Source organism: Zootoca vivipara, chromosome 12, assembly GCF_963506605.1.
Source record: "Zootoca vivipara chromosome 12, rZooViv1.1, whole genome shotgun sequence".
NCBI classification, from domain to species: domain Eukaryota; kingdom Metazoa; phylum Chordata; class Lepidosauria; order Squamata; family Lacertidae; genus Zootoca; species Zootoca vivipara.
This window is the reverse complement of record NC_083287.1, coordinates 19,813,217-19,837,350: the sequence shown is the minus strand read 5'-3', so window position 1 is coordinate 19,837,350 and position 24,134 is coordinate 19,813,217. Positions and strand designations below refer to the sequence as shown.

Genomic DNA, 24,134 nt, shown 5'->3' with positions numbered 1-24,134 from the left:
ACTGGTGCTTACACTGAGCCTTGGTGGCAGTGGCTACGAGTGAGCATCCTATTGTCTCTCCATGGCTGCTGCTGCCCTGGAAAGAATTGTGCTGTATTCCATTGCTGTAGTGGTGGTGGCGCCCGCCCTTCCACTGGTAGAAAATGCTCTGTGGGGGGGGGGGCTTGAGGGGGCAAAATAGGGGGGGAAGGAGTCAACGAGGGCCAGTTGTCAGGGAATGATAACTCCAGTGGGGCCAGCCACAGAAACACAGAAGCCAAATGTCTCTATTTTCATCTGAGTAATGTTGGAGGGTATGGAAGATTGGGGGGGGGGATGATCTGGTAAGATAGATGCAGGCCACATGTCAAATAACAACTCACCCCCCCCCCCCAAAATGCCTTCTGGGTTTGAAAGTGTTTCAGTTTTGGATGCTCTCCCATGTAGACCCAAGCCCTGCAGGTGGAATAAGAGCAGGGAGAAAGGTTCCATGCCAGGCATAGGCAACCTTGGCTCGCCAGATGTTTTGGAACCACAACTCCCATGATCCCTAGCTAACAGGGCCAGTGGTCATGGATGGGAGTTGTAGTTCCAAAACATCTGGAGAGCCGAGGTTGCCTATGCCTGTTCTATGCCAACTCTTTGGTTTCTGTGCTGTCTAGTTTTTGATCACAGTCAAGAATTTGACCATCTGCCTGCAGTCTGAAGTGCTACCATCCATTCTATGAGCAGAACACTTGGAACACTTCCACTGGAGAGGTGGGTTTTGATATGGAATTTCAAGGAAAAGTGGGACGTACATGCATTTACCATTTTGGTAGTCAACCTGGAACATCCTACAACAGTACAGAGACTCGTCTCATGAGCCAAGGCAGTAGAATTGTGTTTGTTTTTTTAAAAAATGTGTCATCTTCATAGTAGAAATAATTCATGTGTCCATAGTTATTATATCAGACTGCAGGTGATTGGTAAGATATTTGAAAGTGGATGCACTTAACTGTTTTCAGAATCAAGTAGCAAACATCCTATCTCCTGGATTCAAGGTATTATGAAGCAGCAGAATGGTGGCTCCGTAGAGTTTGATCACGGGCTATGTTTCTTTGACTTCAGGTTGGCTTCATGAACTAGGAAAACGTTTGGAGTCTCCCTACCTTGGCAATAATACATCAGGAGGCCCATCCCTCAGAAGTGCCTATATTGCTGCCCTGTATTTCACCCTCAGCAGCCTCACCAGTGTTGGGTTTGGTAACGTCTCAGCCAACACCGATGCTGAAAAGATTTTTTCCATTTGCACAATGCTGATAGGGGGTAAGTAAACGTATTAAATGCAGAAAGTAGAATCTGGGGGTGAGAATGCAGTAGTTCACAACTATGGTGCATGCAACAGCACCGTGAAGTGTTAATAATTTTAGGAGCGGCCATGTGCCTTCCAGAGCCAGAATAGGAAGAAGAACCCTTACCAGTTATTACTAGTGATAGGACTGGTTGAAGTCATTTTACATTAAGATATTGAAATTCCATTTGTAAATAGCAGTGTCTGTTCTTATTAGAGGTCTGGGAACACCTCTAATTTTCTTTTAAATTAACAACATTGGCCTGGGGGTGAAGGAATATTTTCAGTTCATACTTCAGTATAAATTAAACCAAATTCTAAATAGTAAACTAATCAATGGTGCCTTTTTAAAGCAAAGTTGAGGTTCATCGGAAAAATTATCAAAAAACACATTTTGTTGTGTATTAGGCTGTAAGATTGACAACATTGCAGCTTAACTAATTAAGCCATGCAAATTTCACACCACACAGCTGTGATTGTTGTAGTTATTGTCGAGTGGAGCATTAATATTCATCGTGCAGCACAGAACTTTAGACTCCATCCTTAAAAAGCAAGAGTTTGGGGCATGCTACAGATAAACAAGTAGTTGTTGTTGTTACTATTATTAAGTAAATTTCTATACTGCCCTTTATCCGAAGATCACAGGGCAGTTTACAATACAAAAATACATGTGATAATAACAAACAAAAACAACACACACACACACACAGAGAGAGAGAGAGAGAGAGAGAGAGAGAGAGAGAGAGAGAGAGAGAGAGAGTTTAATTGCTCATAAATTGTTTAATTGGCCAAAAGGCCTCGTGGAAAAGGAAAGATTTTGCCTGGTGCCTATAAATATATAACAAAGGTACCAAGTGAGCCTCTCTGGGGAGAGCATTCCACAAGTGGGGAGCCACTGCAGAAAAGGCCCATTCTCATGTTGCCACCCTCAAGATCTCTTGTGGAGCAGGCACCCAAAGAAGAATCTCAGATAATGATCCCAGGGTCGAGGACTGTTCATATGAGAGGCAAGGCAGTCCTTGAGGTATTATGGTCCTGAGCTGTTAAGACTTGATAGGTCAAAAGGAGCACTTTGAATTGGACCCAGAAACTAATTGGCAGCCAGTGCAGTCTGACCAGCATTGACGTCATATTCTAAAACCATCTTGCCACAGTGAGCAGCCTGACCACTGAATTCTGCACCAGCTGAAGTTTCCAAACCATCTTCAGAGGCAGCCCCACATATAACATACTACAATAATCTAATCTAGAGGTTATCAAAGCATAGACAGAAGTTAGGCTATCCCTGTCCAGACAGAAATGCAGATATGCCCACCAGCCAAAGCTGATGGAAGGCACTCTCAACAGAGGTGATCACACAGGGTTACCAAAGCAGTTTCTGTGCCAAAACCAGGCCTAAACCCTGATTGAAATGGATCTAGAAAATCAGTTTCCTCCAAGAGTGCCTGAACTTGGTCCATGACCACCTGCTCAAGAACCTTGCCCAAGAAGGGGAGATTGGCAACAGGCCGATAATTACTGAGATTTTCCAAATTCAGGGAGGATTTATTGAGGAGTGGAATTATTACTACCTCTTTCAAGCAGGCAAGGACCACCCCCTCTCACAAGGAGGCAATCACCTCCCTAGCCCAGCTAGCTGTCTCCTCCCTGCTAGTTTTTATCAGTCAATAGACACAAGAGAGAAGAGTGCAAGGTGCAGAACAATACAAGCACCGTGTCTACATCCTCAAGCCTTACTAACTGAAACTCACCCAACACAACATCCCTAATACTGGTGGGTCATTGCCTTCTTCCCAGCAGCTATACCCTTAAATTACATGACTTTTGTTCAAATCTTGCTTTGGACCCACTCTGCATGGCTGTGATCTTTAGTTCAGCAGTGCTCATGTCTCCACTGTGAGTAAAAGGAGAACCCAGCAACCTAGAGCAGTGTTTCCCAACCAGTGTGCCTCCAGATGTTTTGGGACTACAACTCCCATCATCCCTAGCTAGCAAGACCAGTGGTCAGGAGTTGTAGTCCCAAAGTGATGGGAGTTGTAGTCCCAAAACATCTGGAGGCACACTGGTTGGGAAACACTGACCTAGAGCTTGCTGAATACAATATAGATATACAAAAAGAAAAAACAAACAAACCTGAGTTAGCACTGGAAAAGAAAGTTAGTGCTATCAAATATCACACTGAATTAATCTACTAATAACCTATTATTTAAAGCCGCTTGTGATATTGAACTGATTGTCCTAGATTTGGTGCTGAATGTTGTATCATTACCTAATGTTCACTCCAGACCTAGCCTGCATGGCTGTTCTCTGTTATAACTTCCTCATTAAGAAGAAATTGTAAAGCTGACAGTCTGAGATATTCTCAACACTAAGGAAAATATTAATGCAAAAGGGAGGGGGGCTCGGGAATGAGGAAAAACAGTCTTCCTCCCAGCTGTATTAATATCCCTGTTCTGTTTTGAAAACAAATAGCTGTGATTATAATCAGCTGTAAGAGGAGCAGTGTCTTATTAATTAGATGAGTAAACTTTATGTGATTTACTCTCATAATTAGCTAAGCAAAACCTATAATAATTTCAATGTAAGGGAAGGGAGCAGAATGGAACTGGTCACTGGGGATGTAGTTAGGAAATATTCAAGAAGAAATCCAAGTTACTCTCAGGTATAGTTTTCTGACTGGATCTCAATGGCAAAACTCACATTAATTCTAATAGGTTGAGATTACTGTTTAAAATGCCATGGAGTGCAGTTTACTAAATTAGAAATAACCTTAATTCTTTTTGCTATGGATAAGGAACACATATTATGCTGTTTAAAATGTTGAGGTTTTATATTTTTTTAAAAAACAGTAACAATATTCTAGGAACATAAAATATATTCTTTCATTATTATCTGGGTCAGGAATGTAATGTAGAAGCAAGAAACAATTTTCATTTGTTCAGGGTTAGGGAAGTAGTGGCAGCATATGCCAGGAAAGAGAAAGATAATTTGGAAAATATAAGATTTGGAAAAAATATAAGCTCTTCAGTGTATTCACTCAGCAGATCTGGCGGTTCAGGTTGTGCTGCCCAACATTTCCAAGTGGGAACTGTGCAACATGCAGAAGTACCAGCATAAAGGCAAACTGAAAGTTTTATTACAGGTTCAAATTATAGGTCGGCTGAGCAAATGTATACGTAGCATATAGTAGATTTTAATTCTCCGGCCGTTATTTTCATTTTGCTCTCTTCTGAGACAAATTTGCAAGATGCATTCTGCATATACTGACTTCCCAGTGTTTTAATAATATTCATGAATGTCCTCTGGTTTTTAATATGTTTTAAACTGAAATATCACAAAAGAATTTATGAATCTCTACATTTTCCAAACTACCTTCTCAGCAGAGCAGAGCAGAGCAGAGCAGAGCGAGTCATTGATTCTCACTATCAAACTTATTTTATTCATTCCAGATCATTTGCTGTTCGCCTTTTATTATGTTGCCATCATTAATGAGCAAGTTCTTTCTTTCCTGTAACTCCAGCATCAGTTTTGGTGACAGTAGGGTCTCTTTTCTGCTTCAGTATGCTTTCTCTCTTTTACAGCTTTGATGCATGCCTTGGTGTTTGGTAATGTGACGGCTATTATTCAACGGATGTACTCCAGATGGTCCCTTTATCACACAAGAACCAAGGACCTGAAGGATTTCATAAGGGTCCATCACCTACCACAGCAGTTAAAGCAAAGGATGCTTGAATATTTCCAAACCACCTGGTCTGTCAATAACGGAATAGATTCCAATGAGGTAATCAGGGTCTTTCTAGCTATAAATTCTTAAATCTGATGTCAACAATGTTGGTGGTGTTTTATTTTGCCATTTGGTGATATTGTATTTCTGGAACAATCTTACTTGTATGCATAGGGTGGTATCCAACATCCTCTGACAGCTAGTGAGAGGGTTAGGTGACGGATGAGTTTTAAGGTTGCACAACAGAGGAATTCAGCACAACAATTGTGTTAGCAGAAACTCACAGTGGGACAGATTGAGCAACCAATTGCGTGAACCAGGTGCCTCCCGCAACCTGTGACCATCTCCCCGATAAACATGCAAGACAGCAATATTTCGGGTCAACTTAGGCCACAACTTCATTGATTATGGATGTAGAAGTTTGGCATAGGCGATGGGTATAACCATTGAACCACCAGCTCGCCTGCTGGGGTATACCTGTTAAGGTATCAACCTGGCGCGAAGGGGGCCTATGACACGCGTCAAGTAGGCACCCCTTGTAGGGTTGCTGCTCTGAGGAGTTCTATGGCCCTAGCCCCTGCCTGGGCATCTGGACAGAAGTGACTCCTTCTGGATCCCTTTAACAGGATATCTCTGAATACATAAACTTGTGAATGCAAAGCTAACTTTGTAGCTCCATGATCCAGCCGAGAGCAGCCATTGAGGGGTTTTCCCAGACCAACTGACCACCAAATGTGCCTCACACTGGCCTGGGAACTGAATAGTACCCTGCCCAATAATTGGCCTATCATGGGCAGGCTAATCAGCTGGCTCCACCCCAGGGGCAGGGCAGAATGGCCTGCAGGCTCCACTCCAATCCACCTGCTGCTTCCCGGCTAGATCATGGAAGTTGCTTGAGGCACCTACCACAAAAGCACCCAACCATTGAAGGTAAGTACACCTGTGCAACAAAGTTAGCTTTGAACTCACTCTTGTGCACCAGTTTTTGCCCCATTTCAGCCCCTCAAGCTGAACTTTTTCAGCTCTCTCTATGTTTTTAAAAAGTGACGTGACCACAACCGTACATAGTATTTCAAAGGTGATCGCACAGTTGACTCGTAAAATGGCAAATAGAGGAGCTAAATGGATAAAGGTGTAGATTTACTGAAATCTAACGGGAAACTTTCTCCCCCTTTCTGGACAGCTTTTAAAGGACTTTCCTGATGAGCTGCGCTCTGACATCACCATGCACTTGAACAAGGAGATTCTGCAGCTGTCCCTTTTTGAGTGTGCCAGCCGCGGGTGCCTCAGGTCTCTGTCTCTGCATATCAAAACCTCCTTTTGTGCTCCTGGGGAGTACCTCCTCCGGCAGGGAGATGCCTTGCAGGCTATCTATTTTGTGTGCTCAGGTTCCATGGAAGTTCTAAAAGACAGCATGGTGCTGGCAATTCTAGGTAAGTTCTTGGACGTGCTCTACTATTGCCAGACGGAGAGTGGAGTTAAAGAAATATATGGGTAGAGCAATCGAAACTATATGACATCTCCATGATATATATACCAAGGTACACTATGCTGGTGTGACTTACTGTTCCAAACTCTGTTCAGCAGAGGGTCTACTGATGGTTGAGCCAGCCCAAGCCAGATTTTAAAATAGCATGATTTAGACATTTCACCACCCTTTCTGCCAGTATGGCTCCTGCTGGGTTGCTAGGTCATGTGACCAAGCTGAATGGGGTTTGGAATAGGATTAAGCTCCTTTCTCAGGATGAGTTGAATGAGCCCTGGCTGAGCCAGAATTCAGGATTTACATTGGCGTATCTCTGGCTCAGCCCAGACTCATCCAAAGTTTGGCCTATTCCAAACTCTGCTCATCTTGGCAGATCTTGGGTTCGGTTGCTCCTGCAAGATACAGTGGTACCTCAGTTTAAGTACACAATTGGTTCCGGAAGTCTGTACTTAACCTGAAGCGTACTTAACCTGAAGCGAACTTTCCCATTGAAAGTAATGGAAAGTGGATTAATCCATTCCAGACAGTCCGTGGAGTACTTAAACTGAAACGTACTTAGCCTGAAGCGAACTTTCCTATTGAAAGTAATGGAAAGTGGATTAATCCGTTCCAGACGGGTCCGTGGAGTACTCAACCTGAAGCATACTTAACCTGAAGCAAACTTTCCCATTGAAAGTAATGGAAAGTGGATTAATCCCTTCCAGATGGAGTACTTAAACTGAAAATACTCAAACCGAAGCGTACTTAAACCGAGGTATGACTGTACTGTTGATCATTGTTAGCTGATAGATCAAGTTGTGTCCACCCCAGTAAGTGCAAGAACTGCTGTGCTGAACCTGTGCCAGGGTAAGTGTGGCTTGTGTGACCTTTGCAACCCATGCCAGGTACAAAGAAATGGTAGGTATGATTCATACTACTGTATAAGGACTTTTCATTGGGATACTAGTGTACCATACTTTGGCATTTGTTGACTGCATCCGATGAATTTAACCTGGAGTTGAAATAAAACATACCTTGATGCATGGGAAGCAGCAGCAGAAGTGCTGGGTGCTCTTCGGGGCACAGTAGAACTTCCTTCCCCAATGAGGAAATGTCTCCCCTTCAAAGTGAGTTTCTGGGCCTTGGAGCAGTGGAGAGAGGATGAGGCAGCGGTGGTGGCTTGCAAAAAAAATGAAGCATGCATTCACTGCTGGCAGTACTATACTCAACCTGTTCTTGCTTATAAGCGTTTGAGCAGGGGTGCTTGCTTTTGTGAGTGCCCCTACACCAGGCATGTCCATAGTCTGCTTCGGGGGATAAATCAGGCCCACCGGTCAGTTTAATCTGGCCCCTCTGGCAGTTTATTTCCTGGGCTAAAACCCTCAGCAATTTCAATTCAATAAAAAGCTCAACAACTTCAATCCCAAGAAAAGGTCAACAACTTTGGTCGGCCCTCACACATGCTCACTTTATCAAATCTGGCCCTCCTTGAAAAAAGTTTGGATCCTCTAGTTCATTAAGTGCATGCATTTCCCAGTCTCCTGTGCCTCCTCTCCATTTATTTCAGTGGAGTTGGGCCAATGTGAGCCCCATTGTGTGCACGTATTAGCTCGTTCCATTGTTTTGAACAGGGGAGATTGCACATGCAGAACCATGTTTAAGTGTAAGCAGGTGTGGATCTAGATCACTTGTTAAAAGTGTGAATGCTTGAATAGGGAAATCCTTTCCCCAGTCAGATATAGAGTATAATTCTTAGAATAACTAATAATTTCCAGAATTACTTCAAGCCCCCAAAAACCAATGCTTTATTCTTATTTTATATTCTACCACCAAACAGGAAGTATATATGGCAATGAATAAGACGCCATGCTATACCAAACCATCCCTATATAAAATGCCAATATGATCTTTGAGCAAAATTCAGAATACTGAAATTTTCTTATACTTAAGAATTTCTGCTTTGGTTATGGAAGAGGGTATTTAATAACAGTTAATCCGTGTTTCTTTGCAAATTGCCTTTCTTTCAGTTGAGGTAAGGAAAGCAGAGATTTAAGAAGTAATGACAGTTCCAACTGCAAAGCAAAAAACATGGCATTTCAATTTATTTAAACTGAGCTTCAACTAGATTGTAACAGAATACACCTGAGTGAAGCAATTACAAAATTTCTTCTTTGGCTATATTGGAACTATTATTGTGTGCACCATAGCAGTCAGCAGCTTTGTGCTGTTCATACTATCATCCTTACTGACGCCTCCCATTATTATTAATTACCAGAATTCCCAGAGCCACTAGTTTCAACTTACTTACAGAAGCTTAATAGTTCTGCATCTTGGTATTTGGTTCCCTGTGTATTCCGCACAATCTGTTTAAGCTGTTCTCTGTTTCTAAGCAAAGTCGAAAATTCGTTCATGAATAATATTGCTCTCCTCTTGCATATTTTCTTTTAGGTAAAGGAGATTTAATTGGAGCAAATCTCTCAATTAAGGACCAAGTGATTAAAACAAATGCTGATGTGAAAGCTCTAACCTACTGTGACCTCCAATGTATAATTCTCAAAGGACTCTTTGAAGTGTTAGACCTTTACCCAGAATATGCTCACAAGTTTGTTGAAGAAATTCAGCATGATCTCACATATAATCTCCGGGAAGGCCATGAAAGTGATGTAAGTAGATTTAATAGGACTACAGTTACTTTCAGCTTTAAAATTAGTTCTTGTGTTTCAGCAGTTCTCCTTCATATGTACATCAGAGTAAAAATATATGTACTGTATAGTGTTCATTTTCAAATGAATTCTGCTTGGGTCCAACTTAACAATTCAGACACGGCTTAATCAAATTATTGATAACTAGCTGGCCCTGCCACGCGTTGCTCTGAGTCAGTCTGTTAAATGGAGCCTCAGAGTCTCCCTTCAGATCCCCCCTCACCTTCAGAGTCCCCCTGTTTTACATGTGTTACTCGGCCTAGTCTTGAAAGTGGCCTAGTCTGCATAGCCGAGCTGAGATAAAGTGGAGAGTGAAGCTTTTCTACCTTAGGTGTAGTACCAGTGTAGCCGTCGGTAGAGGGCGCTGTTGTGGAATCTCTCTGCCTGTTATTTCCCAGCTTCCTCGGCTGTGGGATTTGAGGGTTCCAAATGATGAAGTTCCAAATGATGAAGTTTTGGGGGTTTTACGTTGCGGAGGTGTCACATCTGTCTTCCCAATGTGCATGGTGTTACTCAGACATTCGCATTTGACGTTGTGTCAAAATTGGAACGCAAGCGGTTTTGGCGAAAGATCAACGCACACGCACAGGCCCCTTTTACAATTTTATATATATATAGATGAATTATAGATCTGATACAAATTACTCTATACTTCTATATAAATTATTCATTTGGTGTGGGTTTTGTCCCTGTGTGCTTATATTTTCAAATATTTGCTAGTCTAAACCTTAATCCAAAGTAACATTAAACCATTTCTATTTTACATCCTAAGTAAGAGTTAATTCTCACCTACTCCTGCAATTTAATGTAGTTTAGAGAGTTCTTTCAGTTTTAAATACAAGAAAATGTTGCCAATGTAGATGCACAAGGGGGAATTACAATTTATGATGGCTCTTAAGTTGAACTGAACTCTACAAGCCCTAAAAGACCAGGAGTCTGTTGAGAGTTCTCCACACATGATCATTAATGGGCTTATTTTCAGAGCTAAAGTATATGAATTACAACAGTAAATAACACCCACTAGGCAGAGAAAAGCCATGCATCAAAAGTTCAAGAGTTGTATGCATGCCTTTTAGTTTTCATCTAATGAAACTAAACACTGCAATCCCTTGATTTTAGAGATTTCTTACTAGCGCCCAAGGAATAATACAACCATTTTTCTAAATCTCTAGAACCTATCGATTCATGCCATGAAATATTTGGAACACTCCTATCTGCACATCCTATAAACTATGTGCTTTCTTCACATTGTGCTTTTTGGAGGAGAAAAACTTGGTACAGTTTTCCCCACCCTACGCCACATCGTCCTTAATATAGTGAACATCTCAGGGTTGACTCTGAGAACAATGTGTCTTTCTGCTTCTGTGGCTATATTCCTTGCCTCTTTGGTAAATCTCAAACAGGAAGATTGTGTGGGAGGGGCAGATGTCATGATTTCATGATTACCTCCAGTGCCAGTGTCATCCACCCCCATGGAATTGTGACACTGGCATAGAAAGTAATTGCTCTTCCCCACAAGATACCACTTAGGCTCAGAGGCGGAGCTAGCTGCTCTGCCACCTGGAGCGGCACACATGCTGTGCACCCGGGAGCAGGGCTAGCTGCCCGCAGGGGCGGAGCGAGCGTCCCAGGAGGGCGCTGCCCACGGCGAGCATCCCAGGGAGGTGGGGCAGTAGGGTTGCCAGACTCGATAGAGGACAGGACTTCTGTGCCTTTAATTGCCCTGCTCTCTTTTGAGTCTGGAAACCTTAAAGAGAAACCAGCAGACCCTTTGTTTAATTTCCAAGCAAAGGGTCTGCTGGCTTCTCTTCAAGGTTTCCAGACTCAAAAGAGAGCAGGGCAATTAAAGGCACAGAAGTCCTGTCCTCTATTGAGTCTGGCAACCCTATGGGGCAGTGATGTCAACCCCCCTCAGGGATGACACCCGGGGCTAGTCGCACCCACCACACACCCCTTCCTTCGCCAGTGCTTAGGCTGCAACCCTAATTCCACTTACCTGGGAGTAAGCCCCATTGATTCCAAAACAGCATAATCCTAACCATGAGTAATCATAAGTTAGTCACTAACTAAGTAAGTAATAAGTAACTAATAAAAATAATAAAAATAATAGTTACTAAGTAAATAAGTAAGTAATGACGACCTACCTCACAGATTTGTTGCAAGGCCAAGGTATTCTGATATGAGAACAGTGTTATCTGAGCTATCTATGCTGAACTTTAATTAGATTTTTGTCAAGTTTCCTATTGTTTAGGTTCCTCTCAGGCATTTGTAGCTGAGAATGTATTTGCATAAACTAATTGGCTAGATCAACACCTGTGGGATGCTTCACATGTTACACTTTTAACAGGGACAAATTAAAGACCTCTGTTCGGCACCTTCTAAACTGAAAGCCAGTAACAGATTTCCGCAGTGTGTTTTCATGGTATATATGAGCTGAGGAAAATATGTGTGTGCTGCAAATACACCTGTATATGCTGCAGACATTATGGTTTAGGAGGTACACAATGAGTACCCATGAAAACTGTAATGTGTGCCTGTAAGGGGGAGGGATTACAGAGAACCCCCCCCCTCATCAGAAGCAGCGAGTCAGGAGACGGAGAAGTAGTGCCAGGGCTCTGGCAGCACTGGAGAGCCCCTGCTCCACAGGCAGGAAGAGAGAGAGGCGGGAAAGGTGGACAGGAACAGGGCAGACCGTAGACCCTTCCCCCCGACACCGGTATTGAGAAGGAGGAGAAAAGGGAGGAGATTCACTGTCCCGAGGCTTTTATGTTGGTCAAAATCGCGAAAAGGGGCAGTGCCGGATTCTGATTCGGAATGAGGAGACATGAAACCAACAGCTTGCTACACTGTAAATAATGTGCACTAATAAAGACTTTTGAAAGACAAGCATGTGGAAGGTCGTTACTCAGGAGTAGTCATAACAACTCTGACAGTGCCCATAAAAACCGTGGTGTGTGAAGCAACACAAAGTGACTATACGTCATTATGATTTGCTGAGATTGAGCTGAAATTTCTCAGAAGACATGGTTCAGGAGATGCTCTTAATTCAGCCCCACCTCCTGTTTATTACATGCACACACACCTTAAAATTCCCCCAGAATATCTTCACCATTTCTTTACGGTGAATGCCGTTTTCCAATCCTGCTCCAATGACCTCCAATGATACTAAATATGGGGCATCATGAATGATTCAGAATGGTGAGCAGACTAGCAGGATAATTGTTGTTGCTGCTACCTGCCGTGATAGCCCCCTAAAAAAAAGGGGGGGGAGAAGGAAGCTGGGCTGCTACTACTGCTTGTGATGAGTCCAACCCCTGTGAAATTGTTAGATATATTTTCTTCCCCTTGGAGTAATTTGATTAATGTTGTCTCTTCCAAAAAAAAATAGGGTGGAGAATTTTGCACACAGCTCCCACCACCACGCATTGCTGCTGGTTCCTGAGAGGCTCAGGGAGTTTGGCGCAGTGCAGGAATGGTGGCAGGAGTGGAGGATGGGTTCTGCTACTGTGCTCACACCATGCTGAGAGCTCTGCCCTTCAATCCTCTAAGGAACCAGCATTGATACTCAACCTTGGAAGGGCAAATGAGCACCCCCACTGACCTCTACTGGTGCATCCAGGATCAGGTTAACAGACATGCCCCAGTAGAAGTTCCCAGCGTATATAATAGGAAATGACAAGTGAGGACAACTGGTTATTTTTTAAAGGGACTAAATGAAATGTTTCATCTTATTTACAGTTGGATGAATGGGAAAGATAGTGTCCAAAGTCCGTTTCGGCGGTTTAATCCAGCCCGCCAGTCCATTTAATCCAGCCCCAATGGCAGTATATGTCCTAGGGTAAAATCCTTTAAAAATCTCAGCAACTTCAATCCTAAAAAAAAAGCTTAACAACTTTGGTCGGCCCTCACGCATGTTCACTTCATCAAATCTGTCCTTCTTTGAAAAAAGTTTGGGCACCCTTGGTGTAATGGCACAAGATCCCTAAGAATTGGAAATCCACCCACGATTGTGTCAATATTTACCGGTAATAAAACTAGAACAATCTGTCTATCTAGTGTTCTGCAATACACAGTAGAGTTCTAATGGAGAGTCAACATAGTCTTTCTGCTTCTTCTCTACTTCTAAATCTAACTCTTCCTTAGCATGCATAGAAAAAGAACAGTCATGTGCACAACAGCAGAGACAATTACTACCCTATGTATTATAAATATTATTGCAAGATAAGAACTCATGCAGCCTATTTTTACTTATTAAGTAATAAACCTAATTGAACTGAGTAGGCATGTATAGGATTGCACTCTAAATTGTATATACAGTGTAGAATTCAGTGTTAAATTGATTTGCAAAACTCCCCAAAGAAGGCAATTTTGCTGCATTTTCTCCAAATATTTTTCACCAGCCCTGGAGCAAGTGCTTTGAGTCCATTTTGAAGGGGGATGCCTCAGAAGAGTGTGGTCCTCTTTCCTGATGACTTTCTTGTTTGATCCAAAAGGCAAAGCACCACCCTTATTTGCACTTTTTGTTGTTGCACTTTTTCTTTTCTTTTCATATGCTAGTGCAATGTAAGAAAACTATTTAGCTTTTCTGCTTCCTAGGACTCCTCCCCCAGGAACCTTGAATCATAGAACGGCCTTGCATGAACTTTGTCATTTCCTCCTATTTCTTTTGATTAACCCCTACTCGCATGAAAGACAAAAATGAGTGCTGCCAGATGCACTTGGTTATATTTGTTGAGATTTCATGAGTAAGCAAAATGTGAGAACTCCTGATCAGCAGTACAGGGAACGTTATCTTTCAAGCAGATACTGTATGAAGAATATTCTGTGGCACCTGTTATCTAATGAGTACTTGGGAAAACGCCATCTCATTAATGGTCGTCACATTTGATCACCAATCTTATGGCTCGGAGTTTTTATGACAACCCTCAAAATAGATTAGATTATTTAGGAATTGTTCACCCGATACATATAATATCTAGCTGTGTGCATAACTTTTCACTGGATATGTATAATACCTATAAGCTATTTATATGGTGGTTTTCCTCATTAAGAATTGATCTTTTCTTCTCCAGTGTTTTGGTCCAACATAGGCAATCTTTCCTTTACACGAAAAATAAGAGAATTTTGGCTAATTCACATACAGTAATCATGTTGGGGCTTGAGTTTCTTTGTATTTCATTTTCCTCCCAATCCAAAAGGAGATCTTTGTAGTTTTTGTGATATGGAGATTATCTCACTCCATGGAAAATAAGCAGATATGTGCTGTGCAATCCAGTACCTCAGAAGTAAGCCCCATCGAGTTCAATGGAACTTACTCCAGATAAGTGAGAGTGGGATTGCAAACTAAGAAAATTTCACAGGACTATGCATGTTAACATTGAAAATCTGAAATCTGGTGAATGTTGACAGTTACATAAAGTATTTGTTACCACTTACTGGTGAACAACCAGTAAATTAGATGTCTTTTTTGGGAAACACAGTTGAGATGGCAACCATTCTCCTGTGAGTGTGCCGGTTTAGATAGATAGATTTTAATATCCCTGGAAAGGTAAGAGAAGATGGAAAATAACAGAGAGATTATTTGGTATCAGCCTCTTGGGGAAGAGTAACAAAAATGGCAACATGAATTGAATGCTTCAAGGGACCCTGATGACGCTGGCAGAAACATCAATGCCCAAGTGGTTGTCAGTGTTATCTGAAGCTAGTGAGGTGTGTACCTATAGTCTAGCACTGTTATTGTACTTCTTTCACTGTGGATTATTGGGATAGTTCAAGAATGCAAAAAAAGAACATCTCTTTCTCTCTCGGTTGCATGCAGAAACATGCTTCTATATCATTCCTTTAAACTAAGCCCGTATGTACTTTGCCAACACAATGCTTTCTTTTATTTTGTTTTTATATTGCAATGGTCTCTACTAAAGGCTTCCATTGGTGCTTCTCTGTCATTTGCAGATTGCTTAAATGCAGTTACATGACAGCTTAGGAAACCTTGTTAACACCCACCCTGCATTCTTTACATGGATTGCTGGTAGAGTGGCAAATTGATTTAACACCAACATTGTTGGTTTCTGTATTTCCTGAATGGCATACATCCTAGTTACATTTGAGAGCTGCACCTGGAATTTTATTTTGGGGGTGACCTGTGCCACCCACTGTTTGGATATGTCACTACGATACCTTTGTGCTGGTTGTTGGCCAGGCCTTTGCTGTGGCAAGACCATACCACTGGCAGAGGAAGAGGAGTGCGGGGGGAGCGCACCGCCACCGCCAGCGCGATCCCGGCAGGATGCCATCGCAGATGTCCCCCCACCCATGTTGGGTGCCACACCCCCACAGGCAGCATGCCACGCCCCAGGATGCATGCCACGCCCCAGGATGCATGCCACACCCTGCCCCTGCCTGCTCTCCGCCCCCTGGTGCCAGAGCATGAAGCTCCGCCACTGGACCATGCATTCTCCATTGCAAGTGTTTGGATGCAGTGCAGCTGTAGTAAGGTTGATGGGGTGGCATAGAACCTTCAAACTCCCAAGACCAGACCATCTTTCTGACCTTTCCTCAGATGCAGCTAGACCAGGGTCTCCCAAACTTGGGTCTCCATCTCGTCCTGCTAGCTAGGGATGATGGGAGTTGTAGTCCAAAAACGGTTGGAGACCCAAGTTTGGGAAACTGTTCTAGACTGGTATTCTCAGGGTTGCTGACCTCACTTCCTACTTCCCGTCCCTCGATCCCACCTTTCATTTGTCTCTCTCAACCCTGATTGAAATGGATCCAGAAAATCAGTTTCTTCCAAAAGTGCCTGGATCTGGTCTGCGACCACTCGCTCCAGAACATTGGTCAGGAAAGGAGGATTAGCAACTGGCCAGTAGATAGTTAGGTTTGCCAAATCCAGGGAGGGTTTCTTAAGGAATGGTTTTACCACTGCCTCCTTCAAACAGGCAGGGACCACCTGCTCTCGTAAAGAGGCATTGATCACCTCCCTGGCCCAGCCTAAACTCAGGTTCTGTTGATGCATATAAGTTCCAAATGTTGTCATTCTCTCCAGTAATTAATCTTTGCTACTCCTTTAGCCGGTGAGAAAAGAATTCAAATAAAACAGTTGCATCTTCTACGTACTTTAGGGAGACGGATCCATTATTTGTTCACTTTACCACAGCTTTTCTTCCCTTCCTATTTGGTCCTTCAGAGATGTAGCCTTTGGAGGAATGAACACAGGCCACCCGTTGGGTGATACTATACTGTACTAGAAACCTCCCTTCCCAATATGCATACACTGCCTCTGCATCGAACCCACTGCAATACATTCAGCCATTGTCAGGGAATGGAGACAACTCACCTTGCTGCACCCAAGAGTTCTAGGGTCACTCTGCTTTTATGTAGTCCTGTTCCCAGCAGTGAGGACCTGCAAAGAAGCAGACATGGACAAGGTTAGGAACAAACCCATTCCTTGTGACTCGTTGGCTTCATAGCTGTGCATGCGGCACAATAGAAGAGGGTAAAGTCCTTATATTTTTAAGTACTAAATTGGAAGGAGTAGAGATGGCACGGATAGAGTATTTGCGATGAGAGCTTACTGCAAAAGAAAACTTAAAGTAAGTTTAAGCCTATGGCAAGATTTGAAGTAAGTTTTGAGAGAGCTCATTGTTGGCTAGTGCTCTTTCTGGTTTTGCCGTGGGATGCAATAGCATAACCACGAACTAATTTGCTAGATGATGCCAAGTGAGATTACTACTGTGCCCCCAGAAACAGAATAACACCTTTCCCCTGTAGCTGCAGTGAGATTTGATTCATCTCTTAACACCAAGCATTGTAGCAGCCTGAGTCACTCAGAGGTCTTCTGTGCATTCCACAAACTTTAATGAAGTCCCAAAGGAAGATGAAAACCTCTGAGGGAAGCATGACTTCTCTCCTTTTGGTTCAGTGAGGTACTATCAATATGTGTCACATCGTGGAGAGAAAGATGGCTTGCTTGAATATGTAGAGATCTGTCACTGCAGACAGGATGTATAATTAGCATGAATGCTTTTCCTACAAAGCACTAAAAATAGCACTAATGTGTTGCATCCTGCCCAGCATTGACAAAACCAAATATTTAAATTGAAAATAATAAGTATTATATAGCCAAGAGGAAAAGAAAGATCCTGGCTGTGTTTGAATGGTCCTCACATTGCATATACAATAATATGTGCACAAATCTCATTGGTTGCAAAGTGGGATTCTTTTACGTTGAATATGTAGCTGTGTGACTGATGCTTGGTATAGGCTGAAATCCTGTTGCGGAGAGACCTGGAGACTAACCTCCTGTGTTGTGGGTGGGTAAGATTGGTCAGCCACAACACCCGATTGGTAGGTCCCTCAATGTTGGGTTCAATATGGCCAATGGGGCACAGTCCAAACAGATCGAGGGACCTATATATACCCATGCACGTGACCCAGAGCTTCCTCTTTTGGCTTGTGCATTCAGAACACCTGCCCACCTCTCCCTACTTTTAGGGCATTTTGCGCTTGACCTTGCTATGCCGTCATGTGTCGTCTGTCATTGGGACAGGGGCACGGCAGGAATTTTGACCACTTGGCTGATTGGCTGTTGCCATTTGGGTTTCACTTGCCGCATAGCAAATCATCACAACTTGTAAGGTTACAGATAGGCACTGGTTCAGGTGATAAGGATGGGAGAACGCTCTCGCCATCCCTATGTGAAGGGTATTACGTTAAAGGAATCCAGAGACTCAAATGGTTTGGTCAACCCCTGAGAGGGGGTTGTGCCCATGCCTGAGCCCAGGGGGACATCTGGGTGGCAGACATAGTCTGTTCCTGGCTTTTCGCCTATCCAGGTGTTCACCCTTGGCTGACCTATGCTGGTACCCTGGGTCAGCGCTACCTGCAAGGGTGCAGGGAGCTAGTCGAACCAGAGCCTATGCAACCACTCACTTTCTGTAATCAATAAAGTTGTGGCCTAAATTCTGCCAAAAACCAAAACTAAAATTTGAGTCAAGTGTGGATTTATTTAGGGGGGAGGTCTGTGGGTCTGAACACGCAACTCATTTTTCCAATCTTAAATCCAGTTCTCCACATTTCTGCAGTATTTTTTTTAATATATATTTTTAATCGCCATGAAAATTCTTCAGCATTTTAGTGCTAATTTCTCCTAATAGACAGGTTTTTTGTACGCAGTTTTGAGTATTGTACACATTTTTTTTACAAGCAATTCGTCCTGATGCAAAGCATTTTTGTAAGTTATTTTAACTAATATGTTCCTTTTTATGCATAATTTGGAGAACTGCAAATCAAAATTTGGATAAGTGTGTAACTTAGCCAACCTGCTGTTTAGTAGGTTTACGAATCTTGTGCAAGGCTCCCCCCCCAATACTTCCTTGTAATTATTTTATGGTCTCTAGGTTGGCTGGACAGCAGAGGAGGGTGGAATCTATCTGGTCAGCTTTTAAAACAGATGTTTGATCCACATAAATCACAAATGAAAGCATTTTGTAATAGGAAGCTAAATTACATCACCTCCTAATTGTTGTTAAAGATATGCTACTAAATATGCTAGTTAAAGAGTTTTCAACCCTAGGCTTTGTGGTGACTGAAAGAGGGACAAAGCTCGACTATTAATTTTAGCTTTTGAACCATTTTGAACTCTCTCCCTCCTCATTCACCTCGCTTCCTAGGATTATTACATGAGGCCTCAGATTATAAAGCTTAGCCAGAGGGTTACATGTTTGGACGAGGGGAGGGGGGTGGAGATCCATAGTCCAGCAAAGCGGCTTATCTGTGTTTTTAAAATGTGGCGCAAGGAGGTTATAAAGCACTGAGCCAAGTATCCTTTCGGCCAGAAAAACCATCTTAGGTTCAACAGGCATTTGTGTGTGAGAGTGAGGGGTGTGTGTGTTAAATATAAACACAGTTCTGTTCTGATCACAGTAGCCCTGGAAGAGCTGGAACGTACAGACCCAAAAGGAAGAGTTGCAGTCCTATGTACAAGTTTTACAAAAAATAATAATCATGGGATTATAAAACCACAGGGCATGAGGGCAAGCTTGTAATCAGCCACTTGCCTGGTTGCCTATAGCAAGTTATAAACGACCCAGAGGTCCAGGAGAATCCCAGTTGCACTGTGGGTTTTAGTTTGAAAGAGCTAATAGCTTTGTCTTTGAGACAAAGCAGCTCTATCTACATCACAGTCTGTTAAACAGCCATTTGCTTCCCCCCTTTTCTATTTTTTTGGGAACTGTGATTTGCATATGTTTGTCTTTAAATGTAAACAGAAGCGAATTTCTCCCTCACCTAACTATAGTTTGTCCTGGTTCACACAAAACAGTAAACTGTGGTTAGCTGAAAACAAAAGTGAATGCTTGCAGTCTTTCTTGTCGCTGCACTGGAGGAGAAGAGGGGAAGGAGGAACCATGTGAACCCAGGACTCATTAACATAGCTATCAACGATGGTTTCGAATGACATCCAAATATAGCTATTATCTTCTGAAATGAGGGAGGGTAAAGTCATCAGTTAAGTCCTAAACTTTTCCAATGCTGTGCAACAGTTGATAGCATTGGGTTCTTTTCACTTGTGACAACTTGTATTGGTTGGTATATAAACTTGTATTGGTTGGTATATAAATTGTCCCAACTAACAGGAAGCCATACTTGACTGCTGCACTGGATTAGAAGCTCCAACATCCAGCTGCTATGAATCATTGATCTCTACCAATGGAGAGACCAGTAGTTGCCAAAATGTCCCCATTCCCCCAATTAGCTAGCAGGACCAGTGGTCAGGGATGGTGGGAATTGTAATCCAAAAACAGCTAGGGACCCAAGTTTGGAAAGCACTGGTCTAAAGCATTTGGAATTTTGATATATGTTTGGTTAGACTTGTATGTGGTGCATTTTAGGGACACACTGTGCATTGCATGTAATGAAGGGCTAACACCATTTTTCTTTAAAGAAAAGTGCATACCCTCCAACATTTCTCCGGTGAAAATAGGGACGTCCCATTCGATAATGATGATTTTACTATTTATACCCGACACATCTTATACTGGGTTGCCCCAGCCATTCTGGGCAGCTTCCAACACACATAAAAACTTAATAAAACATTAAACATTTTTTAAAAAACACTTCCCTATACAGGATTGCTTTCAGATGGTTCGGGGGGGGGGGGTCAGATAACTCCATACCTTCCAACATTTATCCAGTGGTAACAGGGGCATCCTAAGGAAAAGTGGGACATTCTGGGATCAAATCAGAAACTGGGACAGCTTCTCTAAATCAGTGACCCCTCCTGGGAAAATGGGGGCACTTGGAGGGCCTAAAAGTGCATTAAAGTGCACTATGAATGGAAAACTGGGGGGGGGGGTGATAAATCTGGCCTCACTGACTGCTTTTCAGCTCAGTTCTCTGCCCAAACTGCTCCCCCACAGCCCACAGAGTCCCAGATGCATGAATCAAGAGTTCAGCAGCAGGAAGTGCTGTTGAAAAATTGACTGGAAACAGGGAAAGCATTGGACACCTCTGCCTGGTATTAAAAATTGCTTCTACCACAGCTGTAGTCTTTATTTTTTATATATAAAAAACCCTGCTAGTGTAACAACCCTATGCAAAAATATGACATGGCTTCAATATGCACATTTGTGTTCAACTTGTAATTTGTCCCTCACTTTGTACCACAGATGGTGCAATCCATTAAATGTATTCAAGATCCACCGCTGGACCATTTCCCACCAAAATTACTGCCATTGGACCCCCTTCTGCTGCAGCTTACTTTATACTGCAAAATTATTGACTTGACTGTGATGCCAAAACTACTGAGTGTTGCAACAGCTCTTTTTAAAACAGCCTTGCTTGTTTGGAATCCAATTTTATTGCTTTGCTTTTAATCTTCACTAAACCATCTATATAAATGTCTGCTTTAGAACCAAACTAGACATGACGCAGGAGATACATTACTTAGCATAGGCATCATTTTATTTTATTTCTACTTTTTTTTTTACTGTGCAAGCAGCTGCTTGGGGCGTCTAATTTGATCAGAGAGGCAACACTGGGAAGAGAGTGCTTTAACCCTTTCCCTTACCTAAATCACAACTTTAGCCTGCTGTTAGTTATGTTGCCCGGGGGGGGGGGCAGGCGGGGACGGGACGTGGATTGGCATAGGTGTAGGAGAGGTGTGTGCAACATCAGTAGCTGTCTCTTTCCCCCCTCATACCACAGATGGAGATAATAACTATTTCAAATGGGGGCAATTTAGATCAGGGGAATGTCACAGAAGGCAAAGATACTTTTTATCGATTCAGTGCAAGGTGAAAAGTCATTCATCTGCTTGGGCTTTGGGGGAAATAGTAGGAATTACATTGTGCCTGAAAGTGAGCATCCCAGGTTGTGGCTCCCTGGGTATTTTTTATGGTTGGGTTATATTTTTTTATGTTCTGTGTTGAACCATTTCTTTATTGTAGGGTTGTTTTAGTCTTTTATTGTACTGTAATCCTTCCTGGGATTACGGTATATGTAGGAGGATAGGTCAGAAATGGCTGATTAAATAAATAAATAAATAAGCGAGTGGCCTCACATGGTTGGTTGATCAAAAAAAAAAGAATAAAGCACAGGAGAGCCCAATTATCATATGTAAATCCCATATCAGGTCTTGTTGAGCCCTTATCGCTTCATATAAGGTAAAAAGGTACAGTGGTGCCTTGCTAGATGAATTTAATTCGTTCCACGGGTCTTTTCTTATAATGAAAAATTCGTCTAGCGAATCCCATAGGAATGCATTGACTTTTTTTGAAAAAAATTTTTGCCCATAGGAACGCATTGATTGAATTTCAATGCATTCCTATGGGAAACCGCAATTCGCTAGATGAATTTTTCATAAAACGAATTCGTCTAGCGAGGCAACCTCTGCTCGAAAAATCATTTCGTTAAGCAGAAATTTCGTTAAGCAGGGCATTCGTTAAGCGAGGCACCACTGTAAAGGCAAAGGGACCCTGGATGGTTAAGTCCAGTCAAAAGCAACTATGGGGTGTGGCACTCATCTCGCTTCCAGGCCAAGGGAGCCGGCGTTTGTCCACAGACAGCTTTCCAGGCCATATGGCCAGCATGACTAAACCGCTTCACAACAGAACACCGTGATGAGTGCCAGAGTGCATGGAAATGCCATTTACCTTCCTGCCGCAGGTACCTATTTATCTACTTGCACTGGTGTGCTTCCAAACTGCTAGGTTGGCAGGAGCTTGGACAGAGCAACGGGAGCTCACCCCATCATGGGGATTCGAACCGCTGGCCTTCCGATTGGCAAGCCCATGAGGCTCGGTGGTTTAGACCACCCGCGTCCCAATGTAAGCTCCATATAAACCTTACCTTACAGATAAAGATGTGTGTTTTGTTTCTATCCAACTTTCCCTCCCTCTCCAATCCCCCTGGAACCTTGACTGCAAGATGGGGGAGCTGGATGGATATATTGTCAGTGATGACTTGTGTTAGGTGATGAGCAAGAGTCTATCTGCATGCAGCAGTGGGGGGGGGGGGGTTACCGTTCCAGTAAACTTTCCATACATTCACAACTGTATTTCTGTGGGACCTAACATTTCTATCCCTGTAAAAATACAATGAATACTGTCAGCTCAGGAGCAGAAGAAACATGTTTGTTTGTTTTTTGTTACTTATACTACCTTTTTCCTGCTGGCGCTAAGGGAAGTGCTTGAATATTTAGGAGTTCCCTCGTCCGCCAGAGATACATAAAATGCAATCAAACTGAACAGAAGCTGAGCAAGCCGATGAAGTGAAAAATTAAAATTCAGGAGATGTTGGACTAGAAAATTGTCTTGGGAATGTTATATTCAATTATTGAGTTTAGTTACAGTAACAATTATAGCTAACCTAAGAGGTCCTTCAGATCACATTTGTCTCAGTGGGATGCAATTTGGGGATTTACATATTTCATTCAAAAATAAAACATATATCCTCCCGCTCAAAGGAAAGTAGAGAGAGATGAACATGTATGAGTCACTAAGCTTTTAGGTGATACAGTAATCCCTTGTTATATGCTCACATATTTTCCATTACCACACAGAAAAATCCCTAGGAACAAAGCATATGACATTTGATCTACATTCATATTGCCAACATTCACAAACAGAATGTTGTACTTCTTAATGCTAAGCATATTACCATTTCCAATTTGAGTGGAAATCCAGTTCAAAGGCTGGGTTAGTGTTTTTGCCCCACCCCAAATTAGCAGACATACAAAACATAGAACAAATAATTCAGTGCATATGACAAGGTTTAAATGTCCTTTGCAATATATCCACATTTTCTTTTGTCTGAATACAACATCAAGATGACCAGCCAAAGCTCTTTCAAATCAAATGAATGAGACTTGGGAAGTTTTTTTATACATAGTAATACAATAAGAGGAGGGGACTCAGGTGGCACTGTGGTCTAAACCACTGAGTCTCTTGGGCTTGCCGATCAGAAGGTCAGCAGTTCAAATTCCCGCGATGGGGTGAGCTCCCGTTGCTCGGTCCCAGCTCCTGCCAACCTAGTAGTTCGAAAGCACTCCCAAAAATGGTGCAAGTAGATAATTTGGTACCACTCCAGCAGGAAGGTAAATGGTGTTTCTGTGCACTGCTCTGGAAGCGGCTTAGTCATGCTGGCCCCATGACCCAGAAAAACTTTCTGCAGACAAACGCCGGCTCCCTCGGCCTGTAAAGCGAGATGAGCGCCGCAACCCCATAGTTGAATTTGACTAGACTTAACTGTCAGGGGTCTTTTACCTTTTAATGCAATAAGAAATGAGTGAAGCTGTTTCGAAAATGGATGCATAGCTTTGTCCAATATGGCTGTTGAAGGGCAGAATAATATCATAATTTGAGTACTCTTTAATATTACAGATGGAATAATTTAAAAATATGTCATACAGATTTGTGTGTGTGTGTGTCTCCCCCC

The 24,134-nt window shown here is 42.6% G+C and overlaps 1 protein-coding gene across 1 annotated transcript in view; it reads left to right on the top strand.

The window, feature by feature from the left end:
* Window positions 1–24,134, top strand: part of KCNH8 (potassium voltage-gated channel subfamily H member 8) — a 157,469-nt gene that overhangs the window by 116,546 nt on the left and 16,789 nt on the right. The window contains exons 8-11 of the mRNA XM_060280535.1: window positions 1,090–1,287; window positions 4,894–5,093; window positions 6,220–6,469; window positions 8,950–9,164. Of these exons, the coding sequence (XP_060136518.1) occupies window positions 1,090–1,287; window positions 4,894–5,093; window positions 6,220–6,469; window positions 8,950–9,164 (863 nt within the window). The remainder of the gene's footprint in view (window positions 1–1,089; window positions 1,288–4,893; window positions 5,094–6,219; window positions 6,470–8,949; window positions 9,165–24,134) is intronic.